At 46.2% G+C, this 20,084-nt stretch overlaps 1 protein-coding gene across 1 annotated transcript; it reads left to right on the forward strand.

Moving 5' to 3' along the window:
• Positions 1–1,841: 1,841 nt before the first annotated feature.
• Positions 1,842–19,482, forward strand: SIGLEC15 (sialic acid binding Ig like lectin 15). The gene is made up of 5 exons (XM_090037208.1): positions 1,842–6,052; positions 9,475–9,858; positions 12,746–13,105; positions 14,628–14,658; positions 18,429–19,482. Exons 1-5 carry the CDS (start codon positions 6,001–6,003, stop codon positions 18,508–18,510), a joined length of 909 nt encoding a protein of 302 aa, XP_089893334.1. The 5' UTR covers positions 1,842–6,000; the 3' UTR covers positions 18,511–19,482.
• Positions 19,483–20,084: the final 602 nt, after the last annotated feature.

A 20,084-nucleotide genomic window follows, 5' to 3' on the forward strand; every position in this document is an offset into this window, starting at 1 on the left:
AAAAAAGGGACTCTGCCTCACTTGTTTTTAATGACATTGTCAGAACTAACAGGGGCAATGTGCTATAAAAACTAGCCTCTTCTTCAGAAATGGGCCATTTAATCACTTTATCTCAGAATGACACCCATGAGTCCACTCCCTGGAGGTGTTGTAGACCACAGGCTGATGCCAGATACTTCATTATTTTGCATCGTTACTTGAGAAGTTTGGGGGTTTGGGGGGTTTTTTTGGGGGGGGGGTGGTTGCATCATTTTAGGAAGCTGCGGACCCCTTGTTGGTTGTTTGTGGAAAAGACATATTGTGTTGCCAGGATCTTTCATGAAATAGGGTGGGCCCTTGAGATAATGAATAAGCAAAAGCAAAACAGAGGGAGGAAAAAAGAGCACAGTACTGTGTTGATTGCTATGAGACAAAAGATACCACCAAAAAAAAAAGAAGCCTGTTATTGCCAAGCCGTTTACTGAAATGCGATTGCCCTCTGGTGGTCATTCATCTAGAAATACACAGGAATCACGATATTATCTAGTCTATACCCCTCTTTCACAGTATCTTATAACAGATTGAACACAAAGATCCTGCCTCTTAAAAAATGCAAATCCATGAAGCTCACTTCGTGGCCCATATTTGCAACAAGGAAAAAGGGGTCGGAAGGAAGAAAATTCAAACGTAGAGCAACGGATCTTCTAAGAACCATTGGCAAAAGCGAGAAATTCAAGTCAGAGAGCATAAGGGCTACAAGGAGCAAAAGACCCCGAGTCTGATTATTTATGTAACAGAAAAGAAAGGTGTTTAACTGCATCAAAGGCCATTAAGCAGAGAGATGGCCTTGTTAAAGGCTATGCTGTGGAATTAAAGTAGCAATAGTTCCTAAACAGCATTTATTGCTGCTAGCAGCGGGAGCCCCCTGGTGGTTAATTATGCGGTCATATCTTTCTGCAGTGCAACAAATCACCGGGGGGAGAAAATGTAAAAGAACAAAACCCGGGGGGTACTGGGAAGGTGAGAGAAGCAGCCTGGATGCAAGGCTTTTGAGCAAAGCATTGAGTTCAGCCTAAAACAGCTGAGTTCAAATGAAGAGTAACAACTGCCAAGAAGGATAATCATTCATGGCTCGGTCACCAAAATCTGAAAAGAACATAACAATATGGGATGATCACCGCATGAGCAATCAACATTTGCATCCTCATACACTGTACAGCAGACACCTGCTCCCTGCCCAGGTCTTTTTTGAGTTGCGTCTTGAATTAACATTTTCAAGGCACGTTTTTATTTCTGCCAATGACACAGAATTAGGAGGCAGGGGAGATTTGCACTTTATAAACGAGCCAAAGTAGATATGTAGGCAATAGGGCAAAGCAATATAGCACAAACTTCTGCGAGCTGAAGCTCCCTCCATCTGATGCATCTGATGGAGGGAGCTTCCGTTTATGAAAGCTGGTGCTGTGTATTATACATACACATTCTAGTTAGTCTAGAAGGTGCAAATCTACCCTGCCTTCTCCTTGACTTCAGATGAACATGGCTAACTATGCCATGATGACACGGGATTATCACGGCTGCTGTTATGCCTCCGACATCAGCAGGGATAGCCCCACCGCCCTCTTTATTCTCTTTAATCTACTGACGGGTCAGAGATTATAAGGTCAAGAAGGGACCGTCATGTATTTTTAGCGTGGACTCCTTTATAATGTGGACCATAAAAAAATGTCACCCAAAGAATCCTGCTTCAGACCTAACAAGGTGTGGATGAACCAGAATATCTCTTTTAGCAATCTGTGATGACGTAAAGCAGACAGAATAAAATGCTATTTTCAGTGAAGGTTTTCAGACCATAAGTCGGGTCGCCGAGACTAACAGGTAACAACCCTGTCTGGGGTAAGTACATATGTAACCTAGGCGGTACTCCAAGAGGTACCCCCTCTCCAACTCAAGGGATCAAAGCAGGTTCGCAAGCACAGTGGGAAGTGTAGGGACTCTCCCCCTATAGAGCAGAGCCAGATCACCAGTGGGGACTTAACCATATACCTTTTAATACTGTGAACATCACGGGCATAAATCAGAGGGTATAGTGGACACTACAATGCCCCAAGGGGGCAGGATCCAACAAAGGTTAGACACTCACCATCACTGACAAAAGACAGGGTTAACAAAATATAAAACACGAACAGCAGAAGAAACAATATGGGTTGGTGAAATATAAGAAGGCACAAAAAATGAAAAATGTCAAATGACAAGGAAATATAGGACCTTGGTACCTGGAGGGGGAGAAAACACAATTGCCCCTTTCCACTGCAAGAAGGTTTGCTTCTTGTTAGCTCACTCACCTCAGCTACGACTTGAACCCAGAGCTCCCATATGGTAGGCAGGAATGCTGCCACACCGCCACCACTGGTGGCACTGCTCCAGCCTGCCAGGGGTCTTGACCTTCCTGGAGCCCTGGCCTCATGTTGAGCTGCCTGGCCTCTGACTGGAGGAGCTGGAAGCAGGGCTGGTAATGCCTCGGGTCGCTGGTCAGATCCTTGCTGGAGCGGGAGAGCCTCTCCTGCTGGCTGCAGCCTCTCCCAGGGGATCCTGGAGCCTCTCCTGCCGGCCGCACGCCGCGCTGCTGAGGGTCTCACTGTTGCCTGCAGGTCCTGCTCTTTCAGTCTCTTCCGGGGCACTGCTCCTGCTCCGCTGGCTCAGCTCTTGCCAGCTCTGTGAAGCTCCTTCCTTGCTGTCCCTCGCTGGTTTCTCCTGAGTCAGCCCATGCTGCCCCTTTTAATCTCCCTCCAGGTGACTCAAGGGGCTAATCAAGGGACACTGAGGGTGAGTCTCTGGGGCCTGGTTGGTGCAGAAAGGGAATCCCAAGTCCTTCAATCATCTTTTGCCCTTTCAAAATCCCTGGGCCAGGTCACTGCCAGCCAGCCCATCACATCCTCCCCCACAGAACCCTTCACCGTCCCTGGTGAAGCGCACACCTCTGCTTGGGGGACTACTGGACCCAAGGGGCAATGATGGGGACCTCCCCCTGCACCGTAGGTGAAGCAACGGACTGGCCGAAGCTCCCGCTCTGGTCGCGGGGTGCGGTCTGGGGCAGGCCTCCATAAGGGCCCCAGCGGCTGAGGTTCCCTCTCACTGGAGGAGTCTGCAACACTGGCAGGCAAAGGTGTGGGGATGTTTTTTCCTTTGGTCTCGCCAGGCAGGGCCCCATGAGCAGCAGTCTCCGTCTCCCCTTCGTCCTGAGGAGTGGCAGGTCCTAAGTGCGGGTGAAAGTCAGCAGGGTACCACCAGTCAGAGTCCAAGTCCCCCAGGGGAGCTGCAGGTACAACTGCCAGCTGGGTGGCGCAAGGCCTCCATCTATGGGGAGACCTAGGCCTCTCTTCTCATGGCTCTCTCTTGGGAGGAAAGGGCCCCACCAGTTTGTCAATAGGCAGCAGGAGGTTCCGGCGGACCACGCGACTTCGACCCGGTCCAGACTCGGGGGAGATTTCATATGCTGGGAGGTCTCCCAGTTGTCACACCACTGTATAGGGTTCAGCCTGCCACCAATCAGTGATTTTGTGTCTCCCGGTTAGCCCCAGGTTTTGCAGCAGCACCTGGTCTCCTTGTAACCCTTGCTCATGCACGCAAGCATCATAAAGCCGCTTATGGCATTGCGGGTTTTTTCCATCAGTTTCGGCTGCCAGTCAGTGCGCACGACGGACACGATCCCGAAGCTGTTGTGCATATTGACCATGAGTCAAATATTGTTGGTAGCCTCGTTCTACCCCCGAGCACAAATCTGTGGGTAACCAGGGCTCCCTCCACATATAAGTGCCAAAGACCTGGCTATGGAAACAATGTGGAACAGCAAGAGGCCTTCAGCACAGAGTTTGTTTAAAATTAAATCACAAAAACCTTTAACCAGATTTATGAATCTGCACAAAAACTTTCTTGGGAATTCATAGCCAAGTAGAACGAACCGGGCTGCATCTTGTCCTTCAGAGGCCAGCATCCATTATTGATTTTGGTGGAAGCCACCTGAAAAAGGGAATGATACGGATGATGAGAAGCAGGTCTTTTAGGAACTATTCAGAATGGCAATGGCCTTGGGCATCGCAGGCTCCAAGGGGAAATAAGGATTAATTGTTGCAAACGCACTCCTTCACCAACTGCCGGCACCATCGTAGTTCTCTGTTGGCCTCACCAGTTTGGTTTTCACTACTGTCTTAATTTGTGCTTTGGGAGAAGTGAGTTGCACACAGAGAGTCCTTCAGATGTGGCCTCAGCCTTCACCTCGACAGGTCTGAGATCAAAAATCTGATTGCTGGATGCAACCGGACAGTGCAGAGAAGAGTCTGCAGGATTACTAGGTCAGAGTCTCTATTATTACTGGCTATGATTACAGGGGTATCTGGGGACCTTAGTGAGGATTGGGCCTTCATTATGCACGGTGCCATATATTGGGAATAAGTTCACTTTCTGACCCATTTCTGAATCCAACCTATTTTACAATCTAACGTATTTCTGAATGTCTGTAGTAATAAGAACCACATGTAACAACTACTAGTTTGTTTTATTGCTGAATTACCATGATTCCTAATGCCAAGTTGCAGCAAGGGAGGGAGGGAGTGTGAGTGTGAGTGTCCATTTTCTTCTGGATCTTCTAATTTCCTTTCCCTGTAAATACCAGGTGCTCCATCTCTCATCTCCATCGTGCATAAATCACACCCTCTCGATTCTTCTGCACCATCAGTTTTCTCTGGTCCGCTCCTGACCTGTCCTTCCAAATATTTCCTGTAAACCTTTCCAGCTACTTTTGAAACCAACTTGTCTGGCATGCTTTCACCTATCTTTTCTTCCCATTGCCCAGCTTTCTTTCTCTTTTCCATCACAGGCTCATCAGTCATAGGATTTCATAGATTTCATAGACATTAGGGCTGGAAGGGACCTCGGGAGATCATCGAGTCCAGCCCCCTGCCCAAAAGGCAGGAAGTCAGCTGGGGTCATAGGATCCCAGCAAGATAAGCATCCAATTTACTCTTGAGTAACACAGACAATGAAGGCTGGAAGGGACCTCAGGAGGTCACATCTAGTCCAACCCCTGCACAAAGCAGGACCAGCCCCAACTACATCGTTCTAGCCAGGGCTGTCAAGCCAGGCCTTAAACACCTCCAAGGATGGAGCTTCCCCCACCTCTCTAGGTAACCTGTTGCAGTGCTTTACCACCCTCCTAGTGAGAATTTTTCCTAATATCCGACCTCAACTTCCTTTGCGGCAACTTGAGCCCATTGCTCATTTTTCTGCCATCTGCCCCCACTGAGAACAGTTCAGCTCCATCCTCTTTTGAACGCCCCTACAGGTAGTTGAAGGCTGCTATTAAATCCCCCCTCAATCTTCACTTCTGCAGACTAAATCAGCCCAGTTCCCTCAATAAACCCAGTCGTGCCTTACTCTCATTCTCACAGTAAACCTTCAGCCATCCTGCCTGTCCCCTGTTATTGAGAAAGTGCTGAGGAGTTGGGCATTTAGGTCAAAGACTGATCAGGGGATGCACTTGGCTGTTTCTGAAGGCAGAGCAGATTGCAAGTTTGCAGCCATAGGCCGGGTGAGGCGAGATGACTTCCTTTTGTCAAGCAGGAGGGACGAGCTGTCACTCGCTGACAGTGTTTGTCCAATTCCCGTAGCCTCCCCAAGGGTCAGCGGGTTTGGAGAACTCCAGAACTAGCCACCTTGGCTCTACCATGTACTTGAAGCGTCCCAAAAGGGTATTTTCAGTCCAGATCCTCTGGCCCCTCCCACAGCTGGAAAATAAGAAAATGTTGATTCCCCCCCACATGACTGACCACACAACTATTAATAACAGCGCCCTTTGCCGGCTCAGCTGGACACACTCATTCCCTCCGGGGAGCAGGAAACCACTGCTGCCTTCCCTTCCGCAGGGAAGTGATGTGCGACTGGATGGCCAGCAGCTCGGCTTTGGTGCGGACCATGCCTGTTTGCTGACCGAAAAACGGTTCTTCCTGGGGAGCGCTGGCAAACATGAAAGGCTTGGGGTTGCTTCTCGCTTGCCTGCTTTGCATCTTCACAAAGGGTGAGTGCTGAACGGCTACCAATTCCTCTGCTTTCACTGCTGTTCCTCTCCCTGCTCCGGCCTGGTGCCCATGGGACTGCCCAAGGCAGCTAACTCCCTAGGACTTGTGAGTTCATCGTGTTGCTCTGCTGCATCCCTCAGTCCCAAGTGGCTTCCGCACTCCTGGCTAAACACGGCTCATGACCTGTGGAAACAACAGGATGAGAGTCCTGCCTGTGCGGCTGCTCGAGACAGTTGCACGACTCTCCCTGTGCGCGCTGTCACAGCCAGCTGCAAACTCAGCCATTTATAATGATCTAAGTTTCTCCTGCATTTTCAGTTGGCTATAACATTTTTCACTGCTTGTCCTGAAGTGCTGTATAGTGTTCTCAGGAACAATTGCACAGCAGAGGAAGTTTGCTCCAGAGCTGGGATCACAGCACTGCATCCAAATGCAGGCTTCATTTTAAATATGCCTTTAAATCTCATGAAAAATCAATGGTATTTTGCATGTACACATGTATTTTTGAAGTAAGGTTTTTTTTTACTGTGTCAGGACCAATACCATCATTATCAGTGTGTATGCAGATCTCCTTCTCAGGACACAAAATGAATGTACATACAGTCCTTTATCCTAGATTTGGCTGCAGAGTCTGCAACACAGCAGACACTGAAGTATAAAGCATGGGGGTGGGTTGTGGAGTATGGTTTTATAGAAATACTCACAGCATCAGATGATCTCATAATGCCATATAAAAGACAGCTCATTTAAAAATCCCAGACATGCCTTTGGAAACTGATCCACCATGTGACTTGTACTATGAAATAGTCCTTTAGCTGGTAGTTACAAATGACATTCCCTCTTCCCTATGAAAATGTGCAGTCCAGGGGCACAGCACAGCTGGGTAAAAAACAGGAGCTGAGGCAAGATTGACGTGATAGGCTGTCCTGGCAAGATTTAATTGTGAGGGTGTGTGCGACTGCACAGGGGACAATTAGTCATACACAAGACACTGACTGTTATCTACTAGCAGCACCTAGGGTCTGCAGTAGTTTCTGCAGACAGGGACGGAGCTTAGAACAAAAGAGATAAGTGCTTTTGATCACTAGTTCTCACTTTATAGGGGGGAAAAAAAGGTATACTTGCTAGAAGCACGGTCATCCCTTACCCTAAGTCTAAAACTGGCCTGTGCTAAACAAAAAGTGGTGGTATAGGTGGCGAATCACATACAGCCAGATCAGTTCCTCCATTCAAATTAGTCTGCATCTGCCACTAATGATTAATGCTCCATAGCATGAGCTACACACATACAGAGTGACCAGTTATGTCAATCCCGCACACTACAGATATCTGACACCAGATACCTAAAGAGGCGCACAATCAGTGAGGCTGTCAGTACACAAGTGAGGCTTCTTGAGGTCCCACAAACCCTCATCTAACCACACAGAAAAGAGATGATTATGTAGTATCAAACTCACTACCACAAGGCAGAGAGGCAAGTTCATTAGCATGGATATTATAGGCCCTCTCTGCTTAGAGCCTGTAAACTTTATGGACTCTCAGCTTCCCTCTTTGGTCACGTAACCTGGCTTATTGCATCAATGCAAATATTGCACCATGTTATTATACAAAACGCTTTTGCAACTGTGCTGGAGAGGTTTTAATGTGCTGGCATGTGGCCAACTATAGGTAAAGAGCTTTGCCTAGGAGAACTGAGTCCTGTATTGGCCTTTGCCCATCAGAAAGCATGCAGTACACCAGGGCTGGGCAGGATATGGCCCACCAGGCCATTCTACCTGGCCTGTGGGGACCCTAAAAAATGTAGAAGATAAATATTTATCTGCCCCTGGCTGCCTGTCATGCAGCCCTCAATGGCTTGCCAAAACTCAGTAACCAGCCCTCCACCCGAAATAATTGCCCACCCCTGCAATAAACCCATGTCATCTGCACAGTCCCAGGGACGTCTGCCAAGTGTCATGGAAGGACACCATGTGTACCAAAACTTAGATAAACCACTGATTATCTCTGTCTAGCCTTTTATCCCACATTCATCACTGTGGCTTCTGAACACCCCAAAGAAGTCAAGCAGAATCGCAGGAGCTCAGCCTTTTAGAAAACCAGGCCACTAACTTTTTCCACTTGTTCTGATGCCTAATAGTCAAGGAAAGGCTACTGCTGTAATGAAGTTGTCAGGACAGGATTCTCTGTCCTGAAAGTATTACCTGGTGCCACAGCTGTTGCAGTTGCCACCAAGGCACAGCACTTCTCAGAAGTTCACTTTGCAGAAACTAGCAGGTCTGGTGAGGACAGCTGTGGGAGATTTTGGTTCTTTCACATATTCCACAAGCAGGACCTTTTTACTCAAGTCAAATCTGATTGATGATGAGACAGAAAGATCAGATTTAGCCCTGATATAAAGGCAGTGCACTGACTGCACTAGTTTTCCAGGGTGGGATCTGGCATGTGCATCAGTAAGAGAACATTTAATACCAAAGTCATTGAATAACCGTAAGACCTGCTGGCGACTTCTGCACTGGAGAATTCAGAGCCCAGCTCATGGGAAAGGACCTGCTTATGGAAATCGGTGGTTGCTGTGGGGCGAGACAATATCCCATGCTGTGGTGATGGAGGTCTGTTTCTAATCGTGCCAGTCTCAGTGTCAGAAGCCCCACCGCCCCTTCAAGACACGTGTCCACTCCAATCTGCAGGATTCGTTGAATCGGCACAACCAGCATGTCGGGTCTAGTTTACACCACGAAGCTTTGCTGACCTAGCTATGTCAGGGACAGGTGTGAAAAGCTCGTACTCCCTATGCTGGCAGAACCCAGCATGGATGCAGCCCTGCCACTAGGAGAGGACTTCTGCCAGCTTAGTGTTGGTTCAGGGAAGTGGGGTAATTATAATACAAGAATTGTCTCTCCTGCCACATCTCCAGAGTCCCTACCATGTCAACAGAGCTATAGAAAGCGCAGCTCAAAACGTGCACAAGGCTTTACTCTGCTTTTACATCCCATTGGAAATATGTTACTTAACAAAGCTACAGGTCTTCCTGTGTTGAGATAATATCAAAAGCCATAAAATAAATATTAACAGGATTTAAAGGAATTGGGTAACAAATAGGACGACATGCCAATGCATGCATTCATACTGACCCCCCTGGGGTTAAGCACTTGAGCATGATCAAAATACTCTTCTTGAAAAAAAAAAAAAGTAATATTTCAAGTTTTAGACATTTGCAAGATAGCTTGAAGAACAAAAAAAAGAGAGTGAGAAAAGAAGTAGGCATGGATCCTACTCAAAGGATGGAGTATCCATTTGATGAGCAAGAATGGATCAGGTAAGACAATGACTCCTGATCTCTCTCAATGGTTCAGTTCTTCAGGTTTGGTATACTAGCCTTCATGGTCTGACAAGCCTCTGAATTCGATTCCTTTATTTCTAGGTTTGCAGTTCAATGGCTGGTCCATTAAGGTTCCATCAGATGCTACCGGTGAAGTTGGAAAGAGCGTTGTTCTGCCCTGTACCTTCACACACCCCCATAAAACCTTTGACCGGACTCTCACAGCCATTTGGAGGATCAAGGAGCCTTACAACGGGACAGTGGTTTTCAAGTGCGTGGCTCACAGTTCAAGCGAACTCTGTAAAACTGCAACCAGCTACAAGAACAAGTACAAACTGCTTGGGAACCCAAGGCACAACAACCTTTCCATCAAGATTGACAATCTGACGTGGAGCGACAGCAACAGATATTTCTGCCGGGTAGAGTTTTCTGGAGATCTTCATGACAAGTATGAAGGCAGAACTGGGATCAGGCTCCATCTGATCGGTAAGAAAACACTAAATACAAAAGTAGGCTGAATAACCACATAAGGAAGCTAAAGAGACGGAAAGATTTGGATAGTGGAGATGCTACTCCAGACTGGTTGCTACAGAATTTGATAGACCACACTCTGCCAAGGGTACTGGACTCTCCAACGCTGCCTAGTTTTGAGACTGTATAATACCAGAACCAGACACTTTCCTGAGGTGCTATGGAAAACCAGATACTTTCAATAGCTTAGGTACTATGGGGATGAGCATGGAATAGGAGCTAGAACAGAATGCCACGTAACAAAACAGAGTCCATAGGGATGGTGGCAAGGTAAAGGGTGGGTTTACAGCCATAAGAAGTAAGAAGAAAAAAAACAGAAAAAAGTTTACCCAAGTTGAATAGCCCACCAGGCTCATGTGGTTAAGGCACATCATTTCCCACAGCTCATGGCAGGTGGTATGTAAGGGAGTAAAGCAACTACCCCATCCTGCCACCGTGGACTCTCCAAGCCTGGAGACTCTTCAGCCTGGCCAGGCTGCAGTGAGGCTTCAAACCCCTTCTGGAGTCATACAAGGTTACTTGACCCTCTCTGTCATCATCTCTATGTACCACAAGAATGAATCAGACTGGAACTACTGGATAGCACCAGTCCTGAACTTCACTGCTATTTCCCTGTAGTGGAAGATTTGCTCCATCACCCCCTCCACTGCATCCTATCCTCTACCCCACAAAAGAGGTGTGCACATTGAGGGATTTGGTGGCTCACAGCACTCACAGTAGATAACAGAAGGGCCCTGTGTGACTGATACGGTCAGTGGACAGACTAGATGGGGCTCAACATCCATTGGGGGGTGGGAGGGTTGTCTTTGCCAGGCCTTACAACAGAGCCAGGGCAAGAGATTGATGGGTAAGAGGACCACCTACCAAGACGCTGGACAGGGGGAGAGCCAAATGGTAGTAGTATTTGCAGATGTGAACATGATTTTACACCTTAAAAAGTGATCAAGGGCATGAGGATATCCTAGATTACCAGAAGGTAAGTTGGGCTGTGAATACGGAGCTTGTCATCTACCCCATGGCAACTGCCCACACATATGCTCTTACCTTATGGTGAATGTGAGTGAGCTTACCTCTTGGTGAAAGTAGTGTTCATGCATCGACCATGGAGTCCACAATTTGTCTGGGTCCTGAAGCTATGGAGAGTATTGACAGGGAGGGAAGGAGCCATCATTGTGCTGTGTCCATAAGGTGCTTAGTCTTTTCCCAGCTGCATCCCAATACCACAGCAATATCCAAATAATGATCCTAAACTTGGTATTGGATGGTAGCCCTTCAAGCCTCAAATAAGATGTGAGGTCCATTGTGCTAAGTACTGTATTTTCCCACATACCACCCCTCTCCCCCCACAAACAACATGTGCTCCTTACTTTGGGACAGCAGAATGAAAGAAAAAAATTATTTTTCCAGTCATGTCCGAATGCTGACTGCAGGGGATCCTGACTGCAGTGGCTGTGGTGGTGAGAGGGTTAACACTGTAGGTCTGGCCCTGAACAGTAAACACCACCTCCTTCATCCCAGAGGCTAGCAGAGGGAGAACAGCAGTGTCTCCCTGCTTCTATTCCAGCAAAGAGATGTCATCTTCCCCTCTTAAGATATATGCCCTAATTTTGGAGGGCTGATTCTTGGGGAAAGGATGCATGTGGTATGCAAGTAAATATGGTACTATGCAAACACATAGTAGAAAGGGCTTTCAAGAGCCTACAATCTAACCAGACATGATAGATAATGGGTGGGATGGAGCAAGTTGTCAATGGTCACACGGCATCAGTGGCAGAACCAACGTGCAGAATCCCAAGGCGAGGCCTCACCCCGACCCACACTGCCTTCATGGAAGGTTAGAAAGCTTTCATAGCACACGAATCCAACGCAGAGAGGTCAGTGGTGTATCGGGGCTGTGTTTTCTTTCAGCTGATAATTTGGGAGGTAAAATAACGCCCTCTCTTCTAGTTCCTTCCCGTCCCTCTCTACAGTGGCTATAGCATCACTGGTGTGAAATGGCTACACCACTTTTCCCCAAAGGCTACCTAGACTTCAAACAATAGACGTGTGATCCTGCCATGGGGCGCGCACTCTGCAAAGCAAAAACAAACATTCGGTATCACGAACCATTCTTAATATAGCAAGCATGTTATAGAAACACATAGTAATGGTCACCTCTCTAATGCTTTGCCTCTGTGGAAAGTTCTTTGCAGTTGCTAATTTATTCACGCAATGCCTCCACAGAGAGCCAACTAGTAGCTCATTCAGGGCAGCAGCATGAGGAGAACCAGGCAGTCTTCACGGTACAAGCTGGATGAAATGTTCATACTGAACCACACTGCGGGTGGAAGGGGAATTTGACCATTACAATTTCCTCTATTCCAGGGGTGGGCAATTATTTTGGGTGGAGGGCCACTTACTGAGTTTCGGCAAGCCATCGAGGGCTGCATAGCAGGCAGCCAGGGGCAGATAAATATTAATTTTTTAAGTTTTTTAGGGACCCCGCAGGCTGGATAGAATGGCCTGGTGGCCAGCATTTTACCCACACCTGCTCTATTCTTTAATGAGACCAGTAACGAGGAGATGGAAAGAGAACCCAGGTCGCCGCATTCCCAGGCCAGGGCTCTGTTCAATGGGACATGATGCTTCTCTCCAAATTGTGGGCATGATGGGAAAATCTAGCAGATAAGAGAGGGGAGGGAAGGAGAACGTGGAGGGTGACAAGGGGATGGATGCCAAGGTTACAAAGTCATAACCCTGTGTGACGCCATTAAGAGCAACAGTCGTTCTCAACGCTGAGCCCGAACCAACAATGGATTTGAATCTGAACTGTGTTCTTCATCCCTTCTTGTGACCTCCACAGCTGCCCCCAGGATCATTAACATCACAGTAAGCTCCAACGAGGATCATACCTTCAAAGCCCTCTGCACAGCCGACGGGGAACCACTGCCCTCTCTGACATGGACCGGCCCTCTGTCCAGCAATTCCTCCTCTGTCACAAGCATGAACCACCAGATAACCAAAGAGCTGCACCACCTGACTCACGATGGAAAATACGTATGCACCGCAGCGAACAGCCACGGGAGGGCGGAGGGGGCAGTGTACTTCTATAAATTCAAAGGAGCAAATAGCAACTCGATTCTGATCTTGATTTGTATTGCGCTAGGAGTCAAAGCGCTCTTGCTGCTGGTGATAGCAGGGATTGGTCTTCTGTGGAAAGGAGGTACACACAGTTAGCTCTTTCCCTCGATCTCCTAAATTAGCACCATGATGCAGCATAAACATAAGGCAGGTGCTATCAGCCTAGATCATTTTTCCCTCTGGGAATAATGGCTATCATGGAAAATCAACAGAAAGAAGGAGAAACAGGAAACTCCCTGGTGACTAGTTATGGGGGTGAGGTATTGAGTCCTTATTCTCCAACGCATTTTTTTTAAATATGCAGTGGTTTCAATGCGTCTAAAGAGATCAGTTTAGGAATTTGCAGATTCCCAGCTTGAAAAGGCCATTTTTAATGTACAGTGTAAAATATTTTAAAGTAGACTAATTTATACTGCTTCATACTTGCCTCCTGTGTACTCTAGAAAGCCACTTGGGCCTTATAACTGCCTCCTCCTCATTTCATAGGTAACAGGATAGAAGCAGAAAGGTTAAAGGGCTTCTTTATGGCAACAAAGGTCCATTTAGACCAGCTATTCCCAAACTCTACACACCACCAATTCAAAACGATACGACCTTAAGTACCACTAGCAAATTTTTCAGTTCAACCTTAAGTACCATCAGCAATGTTTTGTCATATAAAGTAATTATAATAAATCTGTTAACAAATACCACTGATGGTACACATACCACAGGCTGAGAACCGCTGATCCAGACCCTCAGCATTGTAATATCCAAGTGGCCCAGCATCATTAACAGATGCTTGACCCGACAAAGCCGGCATAAAGGCATATTATCTCCATTCTGCACAATGGGAAAGACGACAAAGTGATTCTCTCGAAGTCACACAAAAAGACTGTGGCTAAGAAAGACAAGGTTCTTTGGGTGAACCTGATATCTTTTATTAGACCAACTTAAATAGTTGGGAAAAATTTTTTAGCAGCTTTCGGGTTTAAAAACCCTTTGTCAGGTTAAGGAAGTCTCTGCAGTGGATGGATGGAAGAATACAAATTAACTTGCTAAAAAGTTTTTTTTTTTTCCAACCATTCAAGTTGGTCTAATAAAAGCTATCAAATTCACCCAAAGAACCTTGTCTGCCTATGTCCTTAGACTGACACGGCTACAAACTACACCCCCGTGGCTAAGAAAGTAATTTAACACAAGTCAGCGGTAACCTGTCCTGTACAGTGTCTGTACTGTGATGCATCAAAGCTGGGATTAGACCTGAGAAATCTGGCCTTTGTCATCAGAGCAAATCATACTTCACTAATTGCTGTATGTACAATTACTGTCTTGGACCGAAAATTGGTAGGAGCCACTCTTGAAAGATAAAAGGAAATTATAAAATGACATCCAAGAATAGGGTAGAGAACTACTTTGCCTTTTATAACCAGACATGTCATTCCCACTAGCCTGGCAAGCTAATCACAACCCAAGTGTCAGAACTTCTTCTCATTTGCTTTGCTAATTGTGTACACCAGGTAGGGCAGTTTCTCAAAACTCATCTGCATTGCCAATTTCTACCCTACTCTCCCTGGTCGGAAGAGACAGAAAAACTAACTCTCCTCCTTCTTCTCATTCTACAGATTGCTTCAGTGGTCCGGGCAGTCTGTCTCGGTAAGAAGGTCAACACTTTTACCATTTAACTAAGTTCAGGCTTCCTATCGGCTAAGGAAACAACTGCATCTTTTCTTGGAATTTGCAATGAACTTGTAGTCTAAGAGCTATCCCAGACACAGCTTTACATTAACATAAAGGTGCTTGTATCAATACAAAAGGATAAGCTATACTGATAAGAGCATCGTAATAATGGTATAGCCATGTCATAGAATCATAGAAAATGGGGGTTGAAGGGACCTCAGGAGGTCACATCTAGTCCAACCCCCTGCTCCAAGCAGGACCAGCCCCAACTAGATCATCCCAGCCGAGGCTTTGTCTATCTGGGTCTTAAAAACCTCCAAGGATGGAGATCCCACCACCTCTCGGTAACCTGTTCCAGTGTTTTACTACCCTCCTCATAAGAAAGTTTTTCCTCATATCTAATCTAAGATTCCCTTGCTGCAACTTGAGCCTATTGCTTCTTGTTCTGATGCCCGCCTTGCTGGGGTCATCTGATCCCAGCAGTCTTTCCTGCCCAAGTGCAGGGGGGCTGGACCTGATGATCTGTAAGGTCCTTTCCAGCCCCTAACAACTATGAAACCTATGAAGCCTGTTATCTGCTACCACTGAGAACCAGCTCCATCCGCATTCAATCCCACCTACAGGTAGTTGAAGCTGCTATTAAATCCCCTCTCCACGTTCTCCTCTCCAGACTAAATCAGCCCACTTCCCTCAGCCTCTCCTCAGAAGTTATGTCCCCCATCCCCCAAACCATTTTTATTGCCCTCCACTGGACTCTCTCCAATTTGTCCACATCCTTCCTGTAGTGGGGGGGGCCCACAACTGGACACAAGACTCCAGATTTGGCCTCACCAGTGCTGAATAGAGGGGAAGAACCACTTCCCGCGATCTGCTGGCAACGTTCCTACTAATGCAGGCCAATATGCCATTAGCCTTTTTGGCAACAGTCACACGATTGCCTACATACAATATTCACGTTGAAGAGTTTCAGTGATGTAACCTAGATTAACAGCGAGCCAAAAAAAACCTGTCGTCCAGCCCTCAGCAATTGCCAGCTACTTTAGAAGACGTTTTGCAACTGGAGCTGCATTCACTCAGTCCCCTAACAGAGATGCTATGTGCTGACAGGAGGTCGTCTTCTGATGCAACAACCCCATTACTCCAATGACGTTGGCTAACTTCATGTATGTATTTGTGGCACGCAGGTAAAGGCGCAATGGGACCCATGCCACACATGTATGGCAGAAGGTGCATCCCACACTTGCACATTAGATCCCATGGTGCCTTCTTACCCGTGCAGGGGGTGCCTGAACCTGGGCTCCCCCTGCACTGCAAGAAGCAAGGTCCAGCAGCTGGGAGCCCCATGCACCTCAGCTGAGGGATCCCTAGCCGCAAAGGACCCCTACACACCCCTAGGGTGGGGAAATCACTGCAGGGGGGATCCTCCCATCTCAGGGATTTCACATACCTCTGGGCCAGGGTGACAGCCAAGAAGCACACTGTGGGGACCCAGCATCTGCAGCTCTGCATCCACAGCTGCTGGGGCTGAGAGGCCTAAACAGCTGCAGGACTGGCAGCTCCATCTGGGTATGGTGCACCCCTGCAGCTGGGAGCCCTGGGAGCTCATGGGGCTCACCCAGCCACCAGGACACCCTGCTACACGAGCACATTCAATCTCATAGATTTCACAGACATCAGGGGCTGGAAAGGGCCTCGCGAGATCATCAAGTCCAGCCCCCCCCCCATTGGCAGGAGCAACCAGCTATAAAGCTCTCAATAGCAACCAGCTATAAAGTTAGTGCACATTTTCAAGGTCTAACTTAATAGTTGGTTGGAGCTTTTTATTGAGTGGTAACTACTTTGCACATGGTAGCTGGTCTTGAGGTAACTACATAATTAACCACTTAATTGTGCAATACATGTAACATGTAGAGCAGGCCTATTTGATTGAGGTGCTGCCCTTCCCAGAAAGGCTCAGAGCCACTTACAAACCTTGACAAACACCCCCTTTGCCAGCCTAGCTGCAACTTCAAAAGGGGTTTTGTCCACACAGCTAGACCAGCTTAGGGGTGTGATCCTTTCACATGTTCAGTCAACACAGCAGTGCCAGGCGACACCCAGTGCTAAATTTTGTGACCTAAAGTTAATCTGTGGAATTGAATGCATTTTAACACCTGCTTTGGGCACCCCTGGAACATTTCTTCCAGATCCCAAACCAACAACTGTTCTTCACGGGAAGTTGGAGTCCTCATGTAAGCCAGGCAAGGTTGTTTGGGTAAATCTGATATCTTTTATGAGACCAACTCAAATAGTTGGAAAAATTCTTCTTTGTAAGCTTTTGGGGATAAATACCCTTCGTCAGGCTGAGGAAGCATCTGCAGGTGTCGGTGTCCATGTCGTGTCCTCCTGGATGGAATGACTAGTAAAGAAGCCAGAGGCTGGTCTGCATGCAAGAAAGCCATGCATGTCTGTGGCATGGAATAAGTTTTGGGGAGGGGACTAGTGTTAAAACAAAAAAAAAAAAAAAAAAAAAAATCATTAATTGACCATCAATTAGTCTGAAATTAAAAATTCTGTGTAGCCATATTCCAACAAGCAGGTAAATAGTTTAGGCAGTGTCTATACTAGGCATGCTTTACTGGGATAGGAATCCTGCTGGAGTCCACCAGCAAAGCCCTGCTCATGTGGATGCAGCCAAATCAACAGACTGGACTTAGTGCTGGGGAAGTAACCAACATTTTCTCAAAGAAAAAGAAGCCATAGTGATAAAGCACAATTTGGACAGGATACCTGTGCCTGCACTGGGGGCCACCCTTTTTGGTAAATGTGTCAGCAATTAGCCCTACATCCTCCCTGAGTACTACTCTGATCCCCTTCCCTTGCCTGACCTGCTGCCCTGTTTTCTGCTGTCTTCCTGGTGCTCCCTGCCCAAACCTCCGCTCTGCTTTTGGTTTCCTACCTTATCTGCTACTGTGTTGCTGCTCCTTTTCCTGATCTCCCTCATGCCACACAGACTGCCCATGCCACTTGGCCATCCCTGGTCTACACTATGCTGGTGAAAGTCTATAATGCCTCTACTGTTTGAAGGCTTGGTCTGTTCTTGAAATGTTGCTCATGTAGCTATCTATGTCACTTATCATAGAGCTAGGCTAGCAAAAACCCTAATATAAACACCATTACAATGGCAAAAAACTCCCTTCACTTGTATCACCCTAGTCAGCTTGGAGAATTGCTTTAAGCTATAGCAGCAAAAGAACTTGTACTGGAAAAAAAATCTTCCAGTAAATCAGCAAAACCTTTTACATATAGGTAAGCCCAACTTGGATGCCCAGGAAGACAGTCAAATCCCATCAGAAGTGGTTATCCGTTGGATCTCGTGAAGTCTCTTAGTCTGGGTACCAGCTTGAGAAAAAAAAAAAAGTCTTGTGTGCTCTGTGTATGAAAATGCCTGTCCTATAGCTATTCTCCTAGCCCAAGAGGTTCATGCCTAGCTATGTTCTGAGGTTCAGGAGAAAGCATCTTAGGTATAATATTACATCACGCAGAGAGTTTAGGAAATACTGTTGGAGTCTTTCGGATTAAAAAAACGTGATCCTAAAAGGAAAATTTTGGAGAAGGGAGACTGCTTCAAATACAGCAGGTTACCATCACTTTTACTCTGATGCCTTGTAAACTTGGAATGATGTCAGCTGAGTCTTCAAAGGTTATATCGACTCTGATGACCAGGTAAGTCACAGGAGCCTTTAACGTACCTCTTTTATTGCCAGGCAACCAATTCAGGATTCGACATATGAAAATCTTGATCGCAGGAACAATTGTGGGGGCATTCAGAGTTTGCCAACGCACTGAACTCTAACAACTCGCAGGTTTGAATTAGGACCATAATGCTTTCACACATTTCCCTATTTTCCCCTCCCTTTTGTTACCTTGAGAGCAAAGCAGACCACAGTTGTGAGCCTTTCATCCGGCATGTGGATGTGTAACTACTGACCCTCCAGGCCACAGAGGATGGCAGACGGGTCATGTGGCCCCTTTTGGCTGTGAAAACATAGACCTCATTGAGAGAAAAGGGGGGAAGAGAATAAAAAGAGAGTTAGAAAAGGAATGTGATATCCACAGCAAATGAGAAGAGGCGTTAACATGTCTGCACCAATTGACCCGTGTGGAGCCTGCATGACACCGCCGAGTGTTAAGCAGAATTTTTTATTGTGTTGGCTCTCTCCAGCATTTTCCAGAAGTTGTTTTAAAACTATTTCCCCTTGCAAAACTTGGCAAAGTGCATGCAATTTAGCAAAGCCACCGATGCAGTAAGTTTAGAGATTGAACTTCAGCGGTTTTTCAGATGCGTAGAAAAAGATGGTTGGAATTTTTTTGAATGGGAAAACATTGTTTGTTTGTTTTTTAACTCTTCTGTCTTAGAAACTTCTGAAGGTATTTTCTCCAGCTTTAAAAAGAAAATCTCCCCTGAGGCAGAGAAGGAATTTAAACCCAAAAAGAAGCTTTCAGAAAGGTGCGGAGATGGAGCACAGGAAATTTGAATGGAGATCTTCTTGTAACCATAACTATAGTAGTCACAATTGTTGGATATTGTGTATAACCACACACACGCACACATACACAAATGCACACATGCGCACGCACACTGAACTCATTATAATAAGTGGATGTACAGGCTATATTACAGTAAGAGTAAACTTGTATTATTTACTTATTTGTTTATATACTTATGTATTATTTATAGAGATAGAAAAGTATAGCTGGTCAATTAAATCTTCTGGTATTTCAAAGAACCACAGCTTTTGGACTAAATAGAAATTCTTGCAAAAAATATTCACACCTCCAAAAATTAGAGGGAGATTGTCAAAATACTAAGAATTGGAGGGGAAAAGGGGCAGGGAATGAAAAGTCTTTACGTTATCAAAAATAAGACTGTTCTTTTCTTTAGTGAAATCTCAAATCCTGTAAAAAACTTCAATTAAATGTGTCAGAGTAAAAGAAAAAGAAACAATCATTTGCTAACTATAATATATCTGTATTACATGAAAAGATTCCACATACTCACCCTGAAAAGGACCACAGTCAAGAAGATACAGATTTTTTTGCAGCGACTCAGATGCACCTGTTAATGATACACTTCAATATCATCATGCCTAAAAGCCTCGGATGAGAACCTGCAAGATATTCTGTCGGTGCAGGGAACCGGTTCCATTAGTTCTACAAAAAAGATACACACAGAGAGGGGAATGGTCCATTTTCAGTAATTTCTGTGGCTTTTCACTATTGACTTCATTTGCTCAATGACTATTTACCACATGCACTCCCAACATCCCCTTTATTTCTCTAGGCATATTTTATTGCCCATCTCCCCACAAAGAACTGCAATGTTTGATCATCCTATTTGGCTCAACAACAAATAGCCAGAT

Source organism: Crocodylus siamensis, chromosome 3 (assembly GCF_052110815.1).
Source record: "Crocodylus siamensis isolate JL-2025a chromosome 3, ASM5211081v1, whole genome shotgun sequence".
NCBI lineage: Eukaryota > Metazoa > Chordata > Crocodylia > Crocodylidae > Crocodylus > Crocodylus siamensis.

Bases quoted from the DNA above. Each gene is read 5' to 3' on its own strand.
- SIGLEC15 (XM_090037208.1), top strand. From the start codon at position 6,001: ATGAAAGGCTTGGGGTTGCTTCTCGCTTGCCTGCTTTGCATCTTCACA. The intron at 6,053-9,474 runs GTGAGTGCTGAA...CTTTATTTCTAG, and splicing joins GCTTTGCATCTTCACAAAGG to GTTTGCAGTTCAATGGCTGG. The intron at 14,659-18,428 runs GTAAGAAGGTCA...TTTTATTGCCAG, and splicing joins GGTCCGGGCAGTCTGTCTCG to GCAACCAATTCAGGATTCGA.